We start from the raw sequence: 23,385 nt of genomic DNA on the forward strand, positions 1-23,385 counted from the left end.
ACCAGACAAAAACAGATTTACTTTTTACAATACGTGTTTGTGCCGTCGTGCATTAGTAGCACAATTTCTAACTTATTTGTATTCGTTTTCACTTACACTTGTATGCTGACTTCTCCTTTGATGTTGTTTTTAAGTTTACGCAGACTTTTCTTAGCGGGTGTACAATCGTTACACATTTAATTATGGGGAGTCTCAGGCCCCGGAGTGAACATAATTGTACACTCACAAAGCTGACTAAAAACGAGGGCTGAGGGGCTTATGTTGCAAACTTCCCTTGCTTGGCTAATCATTTGGACCACCCGCCAAGATGGCGACGGGGATTCCCCCAAGTGCGAGGGTAAGTGGACAAGGGTGTGTCTTTTAAGTGTTTGGATCGCAGACTACATATACAAAGGTATGTGGACACCACTTCAAATTAGTGCATTCAGCTATTTGAACCACACTCATTGCTGACAGGTGTATAAAATCGAGCACACAGCCATGCAATTTAATTTCAAACATTGGCAGTTGAATGGCCTTACTGAAGAGCTCAGTGACTTTCAACGTGGCGCAGTCATAGGATGCCACCTTTCCAACAAGTCAGTTAGTCAAATTTACACCCTGCTAGAGCTGCCCCGGTCAACTAAGTGCTGTTATTGTGATGTGGAAATGTCTAGGAGCAACAACGGCTCAGCCGCGAAGTGGTAGGCCACACAAGGTCACAGAACGGGAGAGTCGAGTGCTGAAGCACATAGTTCGTAAAAATCATCTGTCCTCGATTGCAACACTCACTACCGAGTTCCAAGCTGCCTTGTGCTTCACAATAACTGTTTGTCGGGAGCTTTATGAAATGGGTTTCCATTGCCGAGCAGCCACACACAAGCCTAAGATCACCATACGCAATGACAAGCGTTGGCTGGAGTGGTGTAAAGCTCATCGCCATTAGACTCTGGAGTAGTGGAAACTCGTTCACTAGAGTGATGAATCACGCTTCACCATCTGGCAGTCTGATGGTCGAATCTGGGTTTGGCGGATGCCAGGAGAACGCTACCTGCCCGAATGCATAATGCCAATTGTAAAGTTTGGTGGAGGAGGATTAATGGTCTGGGGCTTTTTTCCATGGTTCAGGCCCTGTAGTTCCAGGGAAGGAAAACCTTAACGCTACTGCATACAATGACATTGTAGACAAACTTTGTGGCATGACAATGCCCCTGTACACAAAGTGTGGAAGAACTTGACTGGCCTGCACAGAGCCCTTACCTCAACCCCAACTAACACCTTTGGGATGAATTGGAACGCCGACTGTGAGCCAGGCCTAATCGCTCAGCATCAGTGCCTGACCTCACTAATGCTCTTGTGGCTGAATGGAAGCAAGTCGCAACAGAAATGTTTCAACATCTAGTGGAAAGCCTTCCCAGAAGTGTGGAGGCTGTTATAGCCGCAAACGGGGACCAACTCTATGATTTTGGAAAGACATACTTTTGGTCATGTAGTGTACATCAGAAAATCAATAAATCAGTACCTAGTACAATAGAATGTATGATCTAGATTATATACTAAACATACAAAAGCGGACAGAGAAACATTATAAATGATTGCTTATATATACCATGTGAACATTTCCTCAATGTCTGTAATAAAGCCCTTTTGTGGAAAAAAAAGAATAAAATAATTGACTGGCTGGGCCTGGCTACTACTTAAAGAGCCTATACATATATATCTAGCCAATATAATATAATGTAGTTGATAGCCAAATAAGCATTATATTAAAAAGTATCTGTTGGAATGTGCAATAATAGGCTTAGTAAATGGGCCATCTACTGGTCTGTCATATATAGCATGAAGATAAGATGTTGAATCATGACCATCCCATTTAGCCAGCCTAACTAAACTGACATCAAAGGTTTTGAAAGCTCTATTCCGAAAACGTACCTAGGTGTTTTGATTCAAATACATACTGTAATTCAATGAAACGTAGAAGTCTCAACCGCAAAATAAACTAGGCTGCTGAAAACGGAATTTGTCGAGATCTGTGTTGCTTTCAAAAGTTGCTGTTACGAATTGCTGTGTCGGGACCCGGTTTGGCCCAAGAGGAAAGGTGATATTTTTGTATATATTTTTTCCTCTCCCTTTTTAGGGGTGGGAAAATTATTTCAATTTCCATCCGCACTATAGTACAGTAAAGAGCGTAAGGCCTGTGAGGATCGCTCATGTAATCTAAACGGTATTTGGAACGGAGTGGTGAAACAATATTTCAAATTTCGTGAAAACCTTTAGAACGCAGCAAGGATCACTTTGTTGTCGACATTCTTCCGGGCATGAAGGACCAAATCCGTCTTGGTTAAGGGGGGAATCGGATGGGAATTTTACCATGAAAACATTTTGGAAGGTAAATAAGCGACCAACTTCGAGAGAAACCAAGCTTCATTTGAGAGAACTTAATGAAAAGAAAACTAAAACAAGGAATCTTCAGAACGATTAGACCAATCTTGTCAAAACATTGGTCGAATTAGTAACTTTGTGCAGTGTTATTTCACATGGAAACAAATTAACAATAGGTAGCCAGTGCTAATACTTTCCCGGTAGTCTATTGACAAAGACGGACGCAAGCAGCGGCAGGCGATGCCCATGATACAGTGCGTTCGCAATTAATGTTTCTCCTAAAGATATTGAGAGGTTAACGTTTCATTTCTAGTAACATTTCACCATACTCAGAGTTATCAATGTATCATTGGCAATACGTTGTTTAATTCACGCCCCCGTAATGGTTCTGAAGAAGAGCGTTTACAGTCTGATGTCTTCTGTCTGGAACAATTGTTTTACATCAATATTTGAAAAAACTAAATACACCAAAGAATTGAAGTCTACACTGAACCCATATGTTCTTATTTTAATGGATTAAACGAATTTGAATCGTTGTGGAACGCCCTTGGACGGACATTGAAAGCCAAGACGAAGCCATTCTCCAAAATACAGTTTGTCATTTTGATGAAAATGCTAACGTTAGTTGGATAAAATCCGTGTGGAAAAAACAAACGGAAGCCCAATGAGCGAGACACAGTCAACACTCACTGACAGGTAAATAATATCTCATTCCCACGACGCATGAATGGTAGCTCAACTCCTATACTGCTTATGCCGTTGCATGTATCCCTTCCCACGGCTCTGTATTGGTATTTCAATGTAACTATCAGCATATTGTAATGTAGTCTAGCAATACACATGATGGAATTTTTGTTTGTTATGAAATCCCATGTCCCTTTCCCTTTCTAATATTATTAGATGTGTCTGATTTTCTCCTACCCCATTCATAAACGCTAACTGCTTTAGTATCTTCTGACTGGGGGAGTTTTGTTAAGAGCCCTGACACTTTTGCTCTAAACATAATGTACCGCAAGCAATGCGTGTTTTTGGAAAAAGGCAGTGGTGGAAAAAGTATCCAATTGTCATACCTGATTAAAAGTAAAGATACCTTCATAGAAAATGACTCAAGTGAAAGTCACCCAGTAAAATACTACTTGAGTGAAAGTATCAAAAGTAAAAATAATTTCAAAGCAAACCAGATGGCACAGTTCTTGTTTTTTTATTTTTTATTTTTTTTATTTACGGATAGCCAGGGGCACACTCAAGACAACATTTACAAACTAGGCAATTGTGTTTAGGGTGTCTGCCAGATCAAAGGCAGTCGGTTGGCATGACCAGGGATGTTCTCTTGATATGTTTGTAAATTGGACCATTTTCCTGTCCGGCAAAGCATCCAAAATGTAATGAGTTCTTTTGGGCGTCAAGAAAAATGAATGGAGTAAAAAGTACATAATTTTCTTTGGTAATGTAGTGGAGTAAAAATGGTCAATATAAATAGTGAAGTACAGACACCCCCTACTTAAATAGTACTTTGAAGTATTACACTACCGTTCAAAAGTTTGGGGTCACTTAGAAATGTCCTTGTTTTTTAAATGAAAGCACTTTTTTTTGTCCATTTAAAATAACATCAAATTGATCAGAGATACAGTGTAGACATTGTTAATGTTGTAAATGACTATTGTAGCTGGAAAGGGCAGATGTATTTATATTTTTATGGAATATCTACAGTTGAAGTAAGAAGTTTACATACACTTAGGTTCGAGTCATAACTCGTTTTTCAACCACTCCACACATTTCTTGTTAACAAACTATAGTTTTGGCAAGTCGGTTAGGACATCTACTTTGTGCATGACACAGGTCATTTTTCCAACAATTGTTTACAGACAGATTATTTATTGTATCACAATTCCAGTGGGTCAGAAGTTTGTATGCACTAAGTTGATTGTGCCTTTAAACAGCTTGGAGCATGGCTTCATAAGCGTCTGATAGGCTAATTCACATAATTTGAGTCAATTGGAGGTGTACCTGTGGATGTATTTCAAGGCCTACCTTCAAAACTCAGTGATACCGCTCAGGAAGGAGATGTGTTCTGTCTCCTAGAGATGGAAGTACTTTGGTGAGAAAAGTGCAAATCAATCCCAGAACAACAGCAAAGGACTTTGTGAAGATGCTGGAGGAAACGGGTACAAAAGTATCTATATCCACAGTAAAACGAGTCCTATATCGACATAACCTGAAAGGCCGCTCAGCAAGGAAGAAGCCACATTATGGCCATTGCATCATAACCTGTAATCCAGATCTGCAGCATTGAACTACCGGACTCTGGGTTGCCCACTCTCTCTTGGGCCTTTGGGTTACCAGGTGCCGGTGGTACTTTTCAGCCTGGTACCCACCTTCCTTAGTCCTAGCATTTCACTACACCCGCAATAACATATGTGACCAATAAAATGTCATTTGCATGGTTCGGGTAAAAAAAATAATACAAAAGGGGGCATTTTTATGTGATTAACTGTTTTGAGAAAATAATTAAATTATTAGTGGCTCTCATGGTTGAAGGCTTTTATTTAGCCTAGGTATATTTTAGAGAATGTGCGCATTTAAGATTATTTAGAGAATTTAGATACTTTTGGTCATGTAGTGTATGTCAAAAGTACACCAAAAGGTTTTCAATGGGGTTGAGGTCAGGGCTCTGTGCAGGCCAGTCATGTTCTTCCACACCGATCTCGACAAACAATTTCTGTATGGACCTTGCTTTGTGCATGGGGGGCATTGTCGTGCTAAAACAGGAAAGGGCCTTCCACAAAGTTGGAAGCACAGAATTGTCCAGAATGTCATTGTATGCTGTAGCGTTTCAATTTCCGTTGACTGGAACTAAGGGGCCTAGCCCGAACCATGAAAAACAGCCCATTCCATTATTCCGCCTCCAAACATTACAGTTTGGCACTATGCATTCGGGCAGGTAGCGTTCTCCTGGCATCCTTCAAACCCAGATTAGTCCGTTGGACTGCCAGAATGATGAAGCGTGATTCATCACTCCAGAGAACCCGTTTCCACTGTTCCATAGTCCAATGGCGGCGAGCTTTACATCACTCCAGCCAGCACTTGGCATTGCATATGGGGATTTTAGGCTTGTGTGCAGCTGCTCGGCCATGGAAACTCATTTCATGAAGCCCCCGACGAACAGTTCTTGTGCTGACCTTGCTTTCAGAGTCCGTTTGGAACTCGGTAGTGAGTGTTGCAACAGAGGACAGATGATTTTTACGCCTTTCACCACTCGGTGATCCCGTTCTGTGAGCTTGCGTTGCTTACCACTTCGCGGCTGAGCCGTTGTTGCTCCAAGACGTTTCCACTTCAAAATAACAGCAGTTACAGTTGACCCGGGGCAGCTCTAGCTGGGCAGAAATTTGACTGACTTGTTGGAAAGGTGGCATGTTGAAATTCTCTGAACTCTTCAGTAAGGACATTCTGCTGCCAATGTTTGTCTATAGAGATTGCTTGGATGTGTGCTCGATATTATACACCTGTCAACAACGGGTGTGTCTGAAATAGCTGAATCCACTAATTTGAAGTGGTGGCCACATACTTTTGTATAGATTTTTAAATTTTGAAAATAATTAGATACTGTATAATTTTTAGGCCACATCGCCAGCCCTACTACAAGCAGATGGCGAATGCTTTAGAATACATTGCTATCTTAAACATCTCTATGGGCTCCTTTGAGTTTAAATGCTCACTCAAGAACAGATTTCATGAACATCTCAATCTAAATAGCACACATACACACGGTATCTGAACTAGCCCTGTTAATCGTTATGATGACAACACAGGCACAGGATATTTCCCACTCACAATTTCTCCCATCCAGAAACGAGTTGATTTCACATGTTCTAACTAGGCCTGCTAAACCAAGATCAAAAACACACTGCAGAAAAGGACTCCGCTGCATTACAAGACAACATACCGTATTGGTGTCTGTCTGACGATGTTTCGCTTAAGTACCAAGCCAACTGGGCATTCGGCTGCAGCCCCACTCCTCGTTTCCTTCACCTTTTCATTTGCGAACATACCGGTTTCCGAATAGTTCTAAATTTTACTTTATCGGTATCAGTGTTCAAATTTTGTGATTATCTCCTTCCAGCTGTTAACTTTAACCGACTACAACTGCATCAAAGGATTGCAGAGGTCATCGTATCGTCTCACGTCCTCGCACAGATGCTCCTCATCTGGACAGAGACATAATTGAGCGTAGCAAATGTTGAAATAAAAGCACAAAGATGTATGATTGCAGGTAGAATAGCAGTAGCAGAAAACTAGCTGCATGTCCATCTCTTCTGTGTTTATACCAGAAGGGATACTAGAAGAGATGTGATGTAGACACAGGGTAGGATTTCCATTGCAAAACTCACTCAATACTGCCCCTCATGTCTTCGCAAGGAATGTTACGGCGCGTCTCAATTTCCAGGTAGCAAAACAACTGTCAGATGCCGCTGCGCATTACAAGGAGCAACTGGTGAGAAACGACATTGCAACACTGCACTACTCTCTGTACCTTTCGTATCTGTAGTGTGTGAATTTACCTTAATGCTGTGGGTTATGCAGATTTTCTGTGGTTTGGCTCCAGTATATCTTACCTCTGATGGCCACCTGCAGAAATGCATACTAGTGGGTGGAGTTCCTTCACCGTGCCTAAGCAGAAGAGTTCCTCCACCTTCTGGCACAATCCTGCTCATACACACACTGACTCTCCAACACACCCATTTATTCTGACTCTATACTCACGCGCACACACACTCACATAAAATCTTCCTTTACTCTGCTGCTACCATGTTTATCATTCATCCTGATGCCAATTCACCTTACCCCTATACATATCTACCTCTTATCACTCCAGTATCCCTGCACATTGAAAATATGGTATTGGAACTGACCCTGTATATAGCTTCTTACTTTCTCGTGTTTTTCTTATTTTTATTTCTTGTTTTTGTTCTACCTTATGCAATTTTTTTTAGTACTACATTGATATTGATCACTGCATTGTTGGGTTTAGAGCTTGCAGTAAAGGCATTTCACTGTACTTCTGCACATGACATTAAAACTATGTCTGTATGTCCATGACTGACTGCCACAGAGGTTCAGGGCATTCAGGGCCAATTGGAAGTGTGATGCAGTTGAATCACTGACGAAGGCTGGGAAATGCAACTGGTTCTATTTGCTCTTTGTCACACAGTTTAGCTGATATGTGTATTTTCTCTCTCCCCTCACTCCACCCACTCTCGCGGGAAGTGGTGACATCACTGATAAACAATGTCTGTCAGCCCGGCCAGGCCACCAGCCCTTCCTGAGAGCTGCTGGTCAGAGTGGTGCAGGATGGGAATGAGTGGAGCCTCGCTGTCATTCTGCACCCTTTGCAAATTACAGCATCAAGGGCCTTGTATGTATTTGAGCAGACGTTCAGCCACAATGTTTTGACTATCTCTCTACTTATTTCATGCAAAATTGCTTGTGAGTGGAGTTGAATTAACTATTTATGGTCATATGAATGTCTGTCTTGGGATACCAATATCTTAACATCAGTATTCCTACACATGGAGGAAGTTAGATGGATGTAGTGGTTGCATTAGTTAAAATATATCAACAAATCATATCCTACAATGAAATGGTAGCTTTCTGCTTAGCTGATTATTGATCTATTAATTTTAGAGGCTTAATTTAAACTTTTGTCTGGCTTCTACAAATAACCTGGAGATACAAATGAGAGTAATGAACAGCTAAAGGATATCCAGGAAAACATAGCTAAAATGCTCTCAATGTACACCAAAACAAACTGCTACAATCTATTGTTAAAGTAGATTTAGCTCGAAAAGTAGTCTATCGTGTCAGACATGCACATACAAGGCGTGCGCAAGACAACAAAGTTGCAAACTTAACAATATGAATTGGACCAGCATCAAAACAGAATGAGACGAAACAGCCTGGGAATATTGTCCTTCCCAGAAGACGAGGAAAACTGAGACCTTTCCAGCTACGTGGTCAAACTGATATCAGAGGAACTTGACGTGGCTGTATCACCAGAGGATCTGTAACGGTACCATAGGATCGGCGTGAAACAGAACTGTTAGGTACCCTCACGTGGTAATCTTCAAGTTGTGGAACTATCAGACCAAAGTCAACCGTCTGAAGGCACGGGGAGGTAGGAAATCAGAAACCATGGTCAATCCATTTGAAATCGTCCAGGACCTGTCTGCTAGGCTGACAAAAAATAGCAAGCAATAAATTCAGATCAGACAGTCACTGGAGGACAAAGGAATCATATCTCAACGGAAAGGATGGAATTCACAAGTGCCGATGAAGCCATAAACAGACTACAAGAAACCTTTCCAGTTGAAGGAGAGCCCCCTGTCCTGAGAGGATGAAGCGGGGAAAAAGTGATATGCACACTAAGCATACATACAGTGCCTTCAGAAAGTATTCATATCCTGTGACCTACTCCACATTTTGTTGTTACAGCCTGAATTCAAAATGGATCCAATAGATTTCCCCCCCTCACCCATCTACGCACAATACCCCATAATGAAAACATGTTCATATAATTTTTTGCAAATGTATTGAAAATGAAATGCAGAAATATCTAATTTACATAAGTATTCACACCCCTGAGTAAATACTTTGTAGAAGCCCCTTTGGCAGTGATTACATCTGTGAGTCTTTCTGGGTAAGTCTCTAAGAGCTTTCCACACCTAAAATTGCGCAACATTTGCCCAAATGTATTCTTTTCAAAACTCTTCAAGCTCTGTCGAATTGGTTGTTGATCATTGCTTAACAACCATTTCCAGGTCTTGTCATAGATTTACTTGAAGTCAGGAACGTTCACTGTGTTATTGGTAAGCAACTTCATTGTAGATTTGACCTTGTTTTAAGTAATAGTTCTGCTGAAAGGTGAATTCATCTCCCAGTGTCTGGTGGAAAGCAGACTGAACTAAGTTTTCCTCCAGGATGCCTGTGCTTTGCTCCATTCAGTTTATTTTGAATCGTGACAAACTCCTCAGTCCTTAATGATTACAAGCATACCGGGCAGGTGTTTGGCACTGACAAATGATTGATGATTGGCTGAAAGAAATTGATAGAAGATTATGGGAGGTGTTTTGTTCAGTGAAGCTTTTGATGTCATTGATCATAACCAGCCGGCTAGGGCCATTTTATTGTTTTCTGTTTTTAAATATTACCTTCCATTAATCTTATATAAAGCTGTGTCTAGGTATGCTGACGACTCAACAGTATACACGTCAAGTCAATAAATGAGACACTTAACATAGAGCTCCTGTTAGTTTTACAATGGGTAACTAGCAATAGGCTGGTGGTAAATATCTCAAACTAAAAGCATAATTTTAGGGAACAATCATTCGCTCAACTCTAAACCTTGTTTAGATCGATTATTGAATAATGAGGCTATTGAGCAAGCTGAGAGACTAAACTGCTGGGTATAACCCCAGATGGCAAGCTTTGATGGTCAAAACATATAGACTCAATGGTTGGTAAAATGGGAAGAGGTTTGTCCATGATATGGCGTTGCTCTGCCTTGTCATCATCTCAGTCGACCAGACAGGTCCTACAGGCCCTTTTTTTCAAATGTCTACACAAACCGCTACAACCTTTAGTAATTATGTCCTCCTTAGGTTATTGTTTGCCTTAGTAATGTGACCAGCTGTCTCTTTCCCTCTTTTTGTCCCTTTCTCCTTTTTCTCCTTTCACTCATTTACTGCATTTCTATTCAATTTAAAAACTCTAAAATTCTGTTTGGAGAACAGCTAAAACAAGCGAAAATGACCGCAGCCATTATCACATTTGTTGCTGTAGCTTCATTCACCTCATTCGATCTACAAACACCTAGCCTATTAGCTATACAATTAGCCGCTTCACATTACCTCACATTGACTCAGTACCGGGATTAAAAACTGTAATGTAATAATACCTACAGAAGGATCTGTTTGCAGAAAAAGTATTTTATTAACAAAAGGTAAAAAAAATATTTTCTTTACAAAGCAATTGTGACATACTGCCTTGATTTGGTCTTACAGTATGGAGAAAAGTTTTAAATTGTGTTTTGTTTTACATTGGATAAAATGTAAACGCAAAGCTACAAAATGGTATATCACACACTGCATTTGAGGCACAATGGGAAAGTAATTCTGCTTTGAAAGTTGCTAAACTTGTAACCTCACTTTTGAGAAAATGGCCTTTGAATTTTTTGGTACGCCTACTGGAGAGCTCTCCTTTGTCTATACCCATTCAGCATTGTTCACACCCTCTTGCGTTTTAGCCCCACTATCTCTTTAAGGGTTTATCTGAGCGCTCTGTCCCAACAACTGCAGTCAAGCACCCAAGTTAACTGGCTAGCTTGCTAGCTACTTCCAGACACAAATGAGAGAACAGTTCACTGACCATTTTACTTGCCCTAGCAGAGCTGGTTAGCCTGATTTATGTTATCCAGAGCGTTGGTGACTGCAACAGTACTGATGGCAACAATTAAGACTTTTTTGCCAACATTTACTGACCAGGGTCTGTAGTGCCGCCTCTAGCACTGAAATGCAGTGCCTTAGACCGCTGCGCCACTCGGGAGCCCAAAATGTAGATAGCCTGAGTGAATTTAACAGCTACGCCTGTCAACAGTTGTTGCAGTGACATTCTATTGAAATGGTTACTTAAATAGTGGTGTCCTTTGTTAAGACATGTAGCTAGCTAGCATATCTTACATTATGAGTAATGTAAGATACGTAAACATGGCATTGTTTAAAGTGACTAGTGCTCCATTTATTAATGTGTCCAGTGATTGGGTAACAATGTAGGCAGCAGCCTCTCTGAGTTAGTGATTTCTGTTTAGCAGTCTGATGGCCTTGAGATTGAAAAACAGCTTCTATCTCTCGGTCCCAGCTTTGATGCACCTGTACTGACCTCACCGTCTGAATGGTAGCGGTATGAACAGGCAGTGAACGCAGCTAGGGATGCCGTCTGGGCCAGCAGACTTGCGAAGGTTAAAAGGTTTTTAAATGTTTTACTCACATCAGCCACGGAGACGGCGAGGGGGGGATGCAGTCTTTGTTAAGCGAGCCGTGACGGTGGCGCTATATTATTCTCAAAGAAGGTGTTTAGTTTGTCTGGAAGCATGACTTCGGTGTCTGTGACGTGGCTATTTTTGTAGGCAGTGACTCCACCTTGTCCCTGTACCGGCATTTTGGAATAACTACACTGTTTATATTCAGCCATATTTCCAGACATCTTTTCATGGTTAAATGCGGTGTGGTGGATCGCGCAGTATTATGCAAAGAATAGATGGACCAAACAAGTCTCAACTTCATGGATCTAGATGCTTTACTACAAGACGAGATAGTCAAACATGACTTCAATCGAATTTCAGTTATGTAATTTTATTCCGTCTATTTATTCCGTCAGATGTCCTTGAATGCAGTGTGGCCAAAACTGAATCTGTGGCCAGGCTTTATCCTGCCAGAGTCAGGAAGAAATGGTAATATCTAGTTGCCGAGAAACGTTGGCTCCACGGAACAGCGAGTGACAAGATGTCAAGGCCCAGGCTAAGCAGTGTCAACTCAGGAATTGTTGAGGTCTGTGCTGATACCTCGACATGCCTTCCAACTGTGCTAAACCCCTTTCAAGCAATCTCTTTCTCTCTCTTACTCACACAGTTTCTCACTCTTACAGCTTTGCCCAGCTGTTTCTACACTCTGCTGTCTGTTTGCCACATGTGATGCAGCAGCAAGTCACATGCCTCTCAGGGAACATACTTCTGTCCTAACTTTTCATAATGTCTGTGGTATTTTGTGTCGACAGTCACTTTGCTCTCTTCATGCTTTTGGTTATTGCTTCTGCTTCAGAAGCCAGAACATTTAGGTTATTGCAGTGGACAGGACATGGCCACAGATTATAAGAATTAGAATTGGTATATGGCAAAGAAATGATACTTTCTTCCACTTTCTATGACTGATTTTGGTTCCTTTTCCTTGGAGTCTCTGAAACAACAGAGAAGGAAGCGTTATCTATATTACACAATCAAAGGCATTGAAGCAGTTTACTACCTTAGTGAAAGTAGCCAATGACTGAGCTAAAATCGAGCTACTTGATGTATGCTACTTGACGTAATGGGAAATTAGGGCTGACCCCATTTAGTCCACTGGTCGATTGTTTGGTCGATAGGCTGTTGGTTGACCGAGATTTCTTTAGTCGAGCATATAGCAAGAAAAATTTAAATAAATGATGGTGTACAAGACACCTGTCTGATTCGCTCCTGTCTGAGTGGACTAATCCATTGTGGAGGGAGATGGCACAGTTCATCACTCTAAGACGTGCTACTGAAATTGTATATGGTTATATTACATAATAATAATAATAATAATAATAATAATAATAATAATAATAATAATAATAATAATAATAATAATGGTGCAACACTAACAAATGCGCTTTGTCCCGCGTTGGATAGCGGTCACTCTCCGTTGTTTTGAAACATCAGGGCGCTGTTGAATTGGTGCCTTTTCATAGATCATGTTGCTATGTGCATAAGAGCAAGGTTACCCAGCATGTTGGCGTTGAGAACAATCCGCCGGAGACAGCAGTGCATTTAGGAGATGAGAAAACAATCCTTAATTGTCTAAGAATAGTGAGGAGAGAGGAAACGCCAAACTTCATTAGGTCTATAATCAACAGCCTAACTGTTAAATGTGCCTGGCTGTAGTGTGTGTAGTGTGTGTGTGTGTGTGTGTGTGTAAAAAAATAATACAGATCCTGCTTCAGTAGCCTGTTTGACTGTTTGTTTAATAGCCTACTGATTTCGTGAGCACCAAGCGTCTAGCAATCACAACGTCGGATAAACAATTTTACAAATTCAGTTTTTAATCTTTCCTATGCCGTAATAAAGGGTTTAGACAGGTTTTTTTCACCCCTTAGAACAGCCTCTCTAGAATTACTTATGATTTATTTGTTTACACTGTTCCAATTTGTTAGAGAAATTATATTTGTAATAATAATAACCCTCCTTGATCTCGTTGTTGTTTTTGTTATGATCATTATCTTAAGTAATGTTATCATTAGTAGGCTTAGTATAGCAGCCTTGTATAACCACCATCGGGCTGTAGGCCTAAGAGCGAGTCCTGTTTAGACTTAATACTGTACCGTAGGCCTATATTTCAGTACTTATATAGGCTACTGTATCAATCAATTATTAATTTGTTCATGTCATCACACAGCATATGTGTCCTTCATGATTTGAAATGCAGTGAAGCATTTTAGTTTTAAAATAACAAAGCAACCTTTGAAATATTAGCATAAACAATAAATAAACCATTCCATGTCAGCAACAGTATTCACGAATGCATGCTACTGTCTTGGTCTTTGCAATAATAAAGGCTTTTCAAAAACAATAAAATAATAATAATTACAACAGACTCTTCTACACTTATAATTTAGTGTTGTTTACATTGTTCCAAAGGGCCAGAAAAATGATATTGTAATCTAACAGCACCTGTTTGGCACAAATAATATGCATGCAGTGCTTGCTCCTTATCTTCTTTTTCTTGATCTCCAGTATTTTCCACAACCAGTCAAATGTATTCCATACATCTGACTTCCTCTTTACCTCCTCAGCAACCAACCATTCCCCCGTTTCGAGTTTGTCACGTCACCTGCATCCATTTTGCTGTCACGTCTTCTGGTGTTCAGAGTTTTTATAACCCACTAAGCCCGATGGTATGGCGTATCGCTACAGAATGCTGTGGTAGCCATGATGGCTAAGTGTGCCTTGAATTTTAAATAAATCAGTGTCACCAGCAAAGCACCCCCACACCATCACACCTCTTCCATGCTTCACAGTGGGACCCACACATGCTCAGATCATCCGTTCACCTACTCTGTGTCTCACAAAGACACGGCGGTCTCACATTTGGACAAATTTCAACCCTATCTAATGTCCATTGCTTGTGTTTCTTGGCCAAAGCAAGTCTCTTCTTCTTATTGGTGTCCTTTAGTTGTGGTTTATTTGCAGAAATTTGACCATGAAGGCCTGATTCACACAGTCTCCTCTGAACTGTTGATGTGTTTGTTACGTGAACTCTGTGAAGCATTCATTTGGGCTACAATCTGAGGCTGGTAACTCTAATGAAGTTATCATCTGCAGCAGAGGTAACTCTGGGTCTTCATTCCTGTGGCGGTCCTCATGAAAGCCAGTTTCATCATGACGCTTGACGGTTTTTGCAACTGCACTTGAAGAAACTTTAAAAGTTCTTGACATTTTCCAGATTGACTAACCTTCATATACATATATATTACTTGTGTATTGATTTTAAGAAAGGCATTGATGTTTATGGTTAGGTACACATTGGATGCAACGACAGTGCTTTTTCGCAAATATGCTTGTTAAATCATCACCTGTTTGGCGAAGTAGGCTGTGATTCGATGATAAATGAACAGGCACCGCATCGATTATATGATAATATCAATATCATCAACCATGTGTTGTTAACTAGTGCTAATGTTAAGATAGTTTTTTTTTATAAGATAAGTTTCATGCTAGCTAGCAACTTACCTTGACTCCTTGCTGCGCTCGCGTAACAGGTAATAAGCCTGCCGCGTAGTCTCCTCATGGAATGCAATGTAATCGGCCATAATCGGTGTCCAAAAATGCCGATTACCGATTGTTATGAAAACTTGAAATCGGCCCTAATTAAATCGGCCATGCCATTCCGATTAATCAGTCGACCTCTAATATACAGTGCCTTGCGAAAGTATTCGGCCCCCTTGAACTTTGCGACCTTTTGCCACATTTCAGGCCTCAAACATAAAGATATAAAACTGTATTTTTTTGTGAAGAATCAACAACAAGTGGGACACAATAATGAAGTGGAACGACATTTATTGGATATTTCAAACTTTTTTAACAAATTTGGGCGTGCAAAATTATTCAGCCCCTTTACTTTCAGTGCAGCAAACTCTCTCCAGAAGTTCAGTGAGGATCTCTGAATGATCCAATGTTGACCTAAATTACTAATAATGATAAATACAATCCACCTGTGTGTAATCAATTCTCCGTATAAATGCACCTGCACTGTGATAGTCTCAGAGGTCCGTCAAAAGCGCAGAGAGCATCATGAAGAACAAGGAACACACCAGGCAGGTCCGAGATACTGTTGTGAAGAAGTTTAAAGCCGGATTTGGATACAAAAATATTTCCCAAGCTTTAACATCCCAAGGAGCACTGTGCAAGCGATTAATATTGAAATGGAAGGAGTATCAGACCACTGCAAATCTACCAAGACCTGGCCGTCCCTCTAAACTTTCAGCTCATACAAGGAGAAGACTGATCAGAGATGCAGCCAAGAGGCCCATGATCACTCTGGATGAACTGCAGAGATCTACAGCTGAGGTGGGAGACTCTGTCCATAGGACAACAATCAGTCATATATTGCACAAATCTGGCCTTTATGGAAGAGTGGCAAGAAGAAAGCCATTTCTTAAAGATATCCATAAAAAGTGTTGTTTAAAGATTGCCACAAGCCACCTGGGAGACACACCAAACATGTGGAAGAAGGTGCCCCTGGTCAGATGAAACCAAAATTGAACTTTTTGGCAACAATGCAAAACGTTATGTTTGGCGTAAAAGCAACACAGCTGAACACACCATCCCCACTGTCAAGCATGGTGGTGGCAGCATCATGGTTTGGGCCTGCTTTTCTTCAGCAGGGACAGAGAAGATGGTTAAAATTGATGGGAAGATGGATGGAGCCAAATACAGGACCATTCTGGAAGAAAACCTGATGGAGTCTGCAAAAGACCTGAGACTGGGACGGAGATTTGTCTTCCAACAAGACAATGATCCAAAACATAAAGCAAAATCTACAATGGAATGGTTCAATAATAAACATATCCAGGTGTTAGAATGGCCAAGTCAAAGTCCAGACCTGAATCCAATCGAGAATCTGTGGAAAGAACTGAAAACTGCTGTTCACAAATGCTCTCCATCCAACCTCACTGAGCTCGAGCTGTTTTGCAAGGAGGAATGGGAAAAAATGTCAGTCTCTCGATGTGCAAAACTGATAGAGACACACCCCAAGCGACTTACAGCTGTAATCGCAGCAAAAGGTGGCGCTACAAAGTATTAACTTAAGGGGGCTGAATAATTTTGCACGCCCAATTTTTCAGTTTTTGATATGTTAAAAAAGTTTGAAATATCCAATAAATGTCGTTCCACTTCATGATTGTGTCCCACTTGTTGTTGATTCTTCACAAAAAAATACAGTTTTATATCTTTATGTTTGAAGCCTGAAATGTGGCAAAAGGTCGCAAAGTTCAAGGGGGCCGAATACTTTCGCAAGGCACTGTAATAATATTCAGTACCTTCGGAATGTATTTGCACCCCTTGATTTATTTCACATTTTGTTACTTTACAGCCTTATTCTAAAAGTACAGAGATCCTTGATGAAATCCTGCTCCAGAGCGCTTAGGACCTCAGACTGGGATGAAGGTTCACCTTCCAACAGGACAACAACCCTAAGCACACAGCCAAGACAATGCAGGAGTGGCATCTGGAAAAATCTCTGAATGTCCTTGAGTGGCCCAGCCAGAGCCTGGACTTGAACCCGATCGAACATCTCTGGAGAGACCTGAAAATCAAATCAAACTTTATTTGCCACATGTGCCGAATACAAGAAGTGTAGACTTTACCGTGAAATGCTTACTTACAAGCCCTTAACGAACAGTGCGGTTAAATAAGAAGAAAATATTTACTAAGTAGGCTAAAAGAAACAATTAGAATACTAATATTGAGGCCATATACAGGGCGCACCGGTACTGAGTCAGTGTGCAGGGGTACAGGCTAGTTGAGGTAATCTATACATGTGGGCGAAGTGACTATGCATAGATAACAAACAAACAAACAGCGAGTAGCAGCAGTGTAAAAAAGGGGGGGTTGGTTCAATGTAAATTTGTGTTGCAATTTGTATGAATTGTTCAGCAGTCTAATGGCTTGGGGGTAGAAGCTGTTGAGGAGCCTTTTGGTCCTAGACTTGGAGCTCCGGTACCGCTTGCCGTGCGGTAGCAGAGAAAACAGTCTGACTTGGGTGACTGGAGTCTCTGACAATTGTATGGGCTTTCTTCTGACACCGCCTAGTATATAGGTCCTGGATGGCAGGAAGCTTGGCCCCAGTGATTTACTGGGCCGTTTGCACTACCTTCTGTAGCGCCTTACGGTCAGATGCCGAGCAGTTGCCATACCAGGCAGTGATGCAACCAGCCAGTATGCTCTCTGATGCTGTTGTAGAACCTTTTGAGGATCTGGGGACCTATGCCACATCTCTTCATTCTCCTGAGGGGGAAAAGGTTTTGTCGTGCCCTATTAACGACTGTCTTGGTATGTTTGGACCATGATAGTTTGTTGGTGATGTGGACACCAAGGAACTTGAAACTCTCGATCCGCTCCACTACAGCCCCGTCGATGTTAATGGGGGCCTGTTCGGCCCGCCTTTTCCTGTAGTCCACGATCAGCTCCTTTTTTTTCTTGCTCACATTGAGGGAGAGGTTGTTGTCCTGGCACAAATTCTCTGACCTCCTCCCTATAGGCTGTCTCATCGTTGTTGGTGATCAGGCCTAACACTGTTGTGTCGTCAGAACTTAATGATGGTGTTGGAGTCGTGTCTGGCCACGCAGTGGTGGGTAAACAGGGAATACAGGAGGGGACTAAGTACACACCCCTGAGGGGCCCCAGTGTTAAGGATCAGCGTGGCAGACGTGTTATTGCCTCTTACCACCTGAGGGCGGCCAGTCGGGAAGTCCAGGATCCAGTTGCAGAGAGAGGTGTTTAGTCCCAGAGTCTTTAACTTAGTGATGAGCTTCGTGCGCAATATGATGTTGAACACTGAGCTGTAGTCAGTGAACAGCATTCTCACATAGGTGTTCCTTTTGTCCAGGTGAGAAAGGGCAGTATGGAGTGCGATTGAGATTGCGTCGTCTGTGGATTTGTTGGGGGGTATGTAAATTGGAGTGGGTCAAGGGTGTCTGGGAGGATGCTGTTGATGTGAACCATGCCTTTCAAAGCACTTCATGGCTACCGACGTGAGTGCCACGGGGCGGTAATCATTTAGGCTGGTTACTTTCGCTTCCTTGGGCAGAGGGACTATGGTGGTCTGCTTGAAACATGTAGATATTACAGACTCGGTCAGGGAGAGGTTGAAAATGTCAGTGAAGACACTTGACAGTTGGTCAGTGCATGCTTTGAGTACACGTCCTGGTAATCCATCTGGCCCACCAGCTTTGTGAATGTTGACCTGTTTTAAAGGTTTTGTTCACGTTATATCACAGTCATCCAGAACAGCTGATGCTCTCGTACATGCTTCATAAAAGGCATTTAGCTCGTCTGGTAGGCTCGCGTCACTGGACAACTCGCGTCTGGTTTTCCCTTTGTAGTCTGTAATAGTTTTCCAGCACTGACACATCTGACTAGCGTCAAAGCCGGTGTAGTAGGATTCAGTCTGAATCCTGTATTGACGCTTTACTTGTTTGATGGTTTGTCTGAGGGCATAGCGGGATTCCTTATAAGCGTCCGGATTAGTCTTCCACTCCTTGAATGCGGCAGCTCTAGCCTTTAGCTCGATGCGGATGTTGCCAGTAGTCCATGGCTTCTGGTTGGGATATGTTTGTACAGTCACTGTGGGGACGACGTCAACGATGCACTTATTGATGAAGCCGATGACTGAGGTGGTGTATTCCTCAGTGCCATTGGACGAATTCCGGAACATATTAAAGGAAAAAGTTTATTCCAGTCCGCTGTGAGTAATCACTTTTCTGATATCCAGAAGTTATTTTCGGTCATAAGAGACAGTAGCAGCAACTTTATGTACACAATAAGTAAAGAAATTAATAAAAATAGCACAATTGGTTGGGAGAATGTAAAACGTCAGCCATGTTCTTCGGCACCATCTTTTAGCTGTGCAGCGACGCTCCCCATCCAACCTGACAGAGCTTGAGAGGATCTGCAGAGAAGAATGGGAGATGCTCCACAAATACAGGTGTGCCAAGCTTGTAGTGTCATACCCAAGACGATTCAAGGCTGTAATTGCTGCCAAAGGTGCTTCAACAAAGTACTGAGTAAAGGGTCTGAATACTTATGTATACAAAATATACAAATGTGCAAAAATGTCTATAAACCTGTTTTTGCATTTTCATTATGGGTTATTGTGTGTAGATTGATGAGGGGAGAAAAAAATGTACTCTATTATGGAATAAGGCTGTGACATGACAAAATTTGGGAAAAGTCAAAGGGTCTGAATACTTTCCGAATGCCCTGTATGTTGTGTGTCTGTTTGTGGGCCCTTAGTGCTCAGTTCCCACAGGAAGTGTCGGAGGGAGAAAGAGAGAGACCCCTCTTGAAGAAGGAGTAAACTTGCTCAGCTCTCGCTCTCCTCTCGCCTGGTGTGTGTGTCTGTCTGTGCTCGTGCATTTATGTGTGTGTGAGAGCAGTGCAGTCCAGCACAGCTCCTCATGCCCCACACACGTGATGAAGCACTCAACTTTCCCAGCACTCAACTTTCCCAGCTGCGTCAGTCACCATGGAAACTGCCAGTAATATGCAGCCTCTTTCCCATTCTCCTCCCCCTCCTCCCTGCTATTTCTCTCCTCCCTCCCTCTTCCAGCAGTGAAGAGGGAGGAAAAGGACTTCCTCGGGATAGTCTGACTTGCGACTCTCACACTGACCCCAACATCCCACTGATGTTTTTTCTAAAGCCATAATCTTCACAGCCCTAGCCATACGTTAACCTTAAACTGGTTTTACATGAGCAATTGATCATTTGAAATATGCATGTGCTCATTTTCTTGAAGCATACCCAAACATGCGCCCGGTATCCGTCATTAGCAACACAGCATTCTGTCCTTTGATATTGTTGTCTTCTATAGCGTGCTTTCATAGCAGCTACAACAGGCATACTGATGACCTTCTCCCTCAGAATTATACAGTAATTGGGTAAGATGTCAAGCACATCGTGTTGCTGAGGGGGAAACTAAAATCTGAACATTACAGTCCAGGATGGCTGTTATGTAGCCCAATATATTGTGTTGGCCTGAAGTGAGTTGGATTGATAGCAGCCCACCTCAGAGACTGCTTCTCTGAAGTGAAGTCAGAGTCAGCCCATGTCTGGAGAGAGAAAGTGAGAGAGAGACGTGCCAATCTAAACATTCTAGAGAAGTGTTATAGCTGCTGAATTTTTTTCTGGACTTGTGATTTAGGCCTATGTATAATGTTAAACATGAGTTGTGTTCTCAATGAGAAGGTCAGTAAAAAAAAAGAAGAAAAAATGTGAAAATGTGACCACATGGAAATATGCACCTGTTGGGTATATTAAGTCTATCTTTCATGTCCAATAAGCCGGTATATTTGTTTCATTTTTATTTTCAAAACTATCCATCATTCATGAGTCAGTGACTTATCTCATTTATTTAATTTAGCCATTTTCTTTTTGTCATTTGCTCAGAGCTTCAAATCACATTGTACCCCACAGTCACAATTAAGCAACTTTATTTACGCAACATAGGAATTGCATGAGTAGGTGAAGGGAATTAGCCATATGCTTCAGTGAGTTGGCTTGGTATAAGTGTCATATGCACCAGGGAAAGAGAGAGAGTGGGGACCGCTGTTGCTACTGCTGTCTCATTTGTAGCTCTGTTTGAGGCAGTGCACCTGGACCTGCAGGCCTCTAGTTCCTGTTCCTGTCTCCCCCGCATGCCTCGTTACTCAAGCCCACTGGAGCGTGATTCTCAACAGCAGGCGCAGTCACCCTGCCGCTATCTTCACACACACTCTCACATGCAAATTGCGCACACATAAACATGCATGGACACACTCAAACACATTAAACACACACACTCGTACATTATGAACACAGACAAAACCCATTCTGCAAGCCTACCCAGCTGGCAACATCTGGCCTGGCTGCAGATAAGTGGTAAAGTCGCTAGCTACACCCCGCCGCGCCTTTATCACTACCATCGAATCATCAGCCAACTTCCTGCACTAACGGACCATTACCAAATACCCCCCCCCCCCCCCCCCCCCCGGTGTGAGATACAGTTGAAGTCGGACGTTTCAATACACCTTTAAATACATTTAAACTCAGTTTTCACAATTCCTAACATTTAATCCTAGTAAAAATTCCCTGTTTTAGGTCAGTTAGGATCACCACTTTATTTTAAGAATGTGAAATGTCAGAATAATAGTAGAGAGATTTATTTCAGCTTTTAGTTATTTCATCACATTCCCTGTGGGTCAGAAGTTTACATACACTCAATTAGTATTTGGTAGCATTGCCTTTAAATTGTTTAACTTGAGTCAAATGTTTCGGGGCAGTCTTCCACAAGCTTCCCACAATAAGTTGGGTGAATTTTGTCCCATTCCTCCTGACAGAGCTGGTGTAACTGAGTCAGGTTTGTAGGCCTCCTTGCTCGCACACGCTTTTTCCGTTCTGCCCACAAATGTTCTATGGGAGAGGTCAGGGCTTAGTGATGGCCACTCCAATACCTTGACTTTGTTGTCCTTGGTCATTTTGCCACAACTTGGGAAGTAGGCTTGGGGTCATTGTCCATTTGGAAGACCCATTTGCGACCATCACAGGAGTGATATAATTTGAGTGAATTGGAGGTGTACTGGAGGTGTACTTCCTTACAGTCAGGAAGTGCACCTCCAGTACACCTCCAATTGACTCAAATTATGTCATTTAGCCTATCAGAAGCTTCTAAAGCCATGACATAATTTTCTGGAATTTTCCCAGCTGTTTAAAGCCACAGTCAACTTAGTGTATGTAAACTTTTGACCCACTGGAATTGTGATACAGTGAATTATAAGTAAAAATGACTTCGGACATCTACTTTGTGCATGACACAACAGACTTGACAAAACTATAGTTTGTTAACAAGAAATTTGTGGAGTGGTTGGAAAAATGAGTTTTAATGACTCCAACCTAAGTGTATGTACATTTCTGACTTCAACTGTATATACTACCGTTCAAAAGTTTTGGGTCACTTAGAAATGTCCTTGTTTTTGAAAGGAAAGCAAAAAAATCCGTCCTTTAAAATAACATACATTTTATAAGAAATACAGTTTAGACGTTGTTAATGTTGTAAATTACTATTGTAGCTGGAAATGGCAGATTTTTTATGGAATATCTACATAGGCATTCAGAGGCCCATTATCAGCAACCATCACTCCTGTGTTCCAATGGCACGTTTTATTAGCCAATCCAAGTTTAGCATTTTAAAAGGCTATTTGATCATTAGAAAAACCTTTTGCAACTATGTTAGCACAGCTGAAAACTGTTGTTCTGATTTAAGGAAGCAATAAAACTGGCCTTCTTTAGACTAGTTGCGTTTCTGGAGCATCAGCATTTGTGGGTTCGATTACAGGCTCAAAATGGACAGAAACAAAGCACTTTCTTCTGAAACTCGTAAGTCTATTCTTGTTCTGAGAAATGAAGGCTATTCCATGCAAGAAATTGCCAAGAAACTGAAGATCTCGTACAACGCTGTGTACTACTCCCTTCACAGAACAGCGCAAACTGGCTCTAACAGAATAGAAAGAGGAGTGGGAAGCCCGGTGCACAACTTAGCAAAAGGACAAGTACATTAGTTGTCTAGTTGAACAACGGACGCTTCACTAGTCCTCAACTGGCAGCTTCATTAACTTAGGGATAGCCCCTTTCCCCCCCCAATTTTTATCTTAAATAATATACCCAAATCTATCTGCCTGTAGCAAGGATATGCATATTCTTGGTACCATTTGAAAGAAACACTTTGAAGTTTGTGGAAGCTAATGTAGTAGAATATAACACATTAGATCTGGTAAAAGATAATACAAAGAAAAAAAACATCGCTACTATCTTTGAAATGCAAGAGAAAGGCCATAAGGAATTATTCTGTCCCAGGTGCAATTTAGACTTTGGCCACTGGATGGCAGCACTACGTTTTAGAGTTATCAAATGAACTATTACATATATATTC

The 23,385-nt window shown here is 41.6% G+C and overlaps 1 protein-coding gene across 3 annotated transcripts in view; it reads left to right on the forward strand.

The window, feature by feature from the left end:
• The first annotated feature begins 1,776 nt into the window (after positions 1 to 1,776).
• LOC110538903 (rho guanine nucleotide exchange factor 12) overlaps positions 1,777 to 23,385 on the forward strand; it is a 119,632-nt gene continuing 98,023 nt past the window's right edge. For 2 of the 3 annotated variants that reach the window (XR_016485095.1, XM_036937653.2), the window contains exon 1: positions 1,777 to 3,057. Coding sequence is in view for 1 of the 3 variants with exons in the window: in XM_036937653.2 (XP_036793548.1) it covers positions 3,026 to 3,057 (32 nt within the window). In the remaining 2 variants the exon portion in view is untranslated. The remainder of the gene's footprint in view (positions 3,058 to 23,385) is intronic. The other variant, XM_036937654.2, reaches the window with a different exon arrangement.

Source organism: Oncorhynchus mykiss, chromosome 12, assembly GCF_057628025.1.
Source record: "Oncorhynchus mykiss isolate SJ-2025 chromosome 12, ASM5762802v1, whole genome shotgun sequence".
Classification (NCBI taxonomy): domain Eukaryota; kingdom Metazoa; phylum Chordata; class Actinopteri; order Salmoniformes; family Salmonidae; genus Oncorhynchus; species Oncorhynchus mykiss.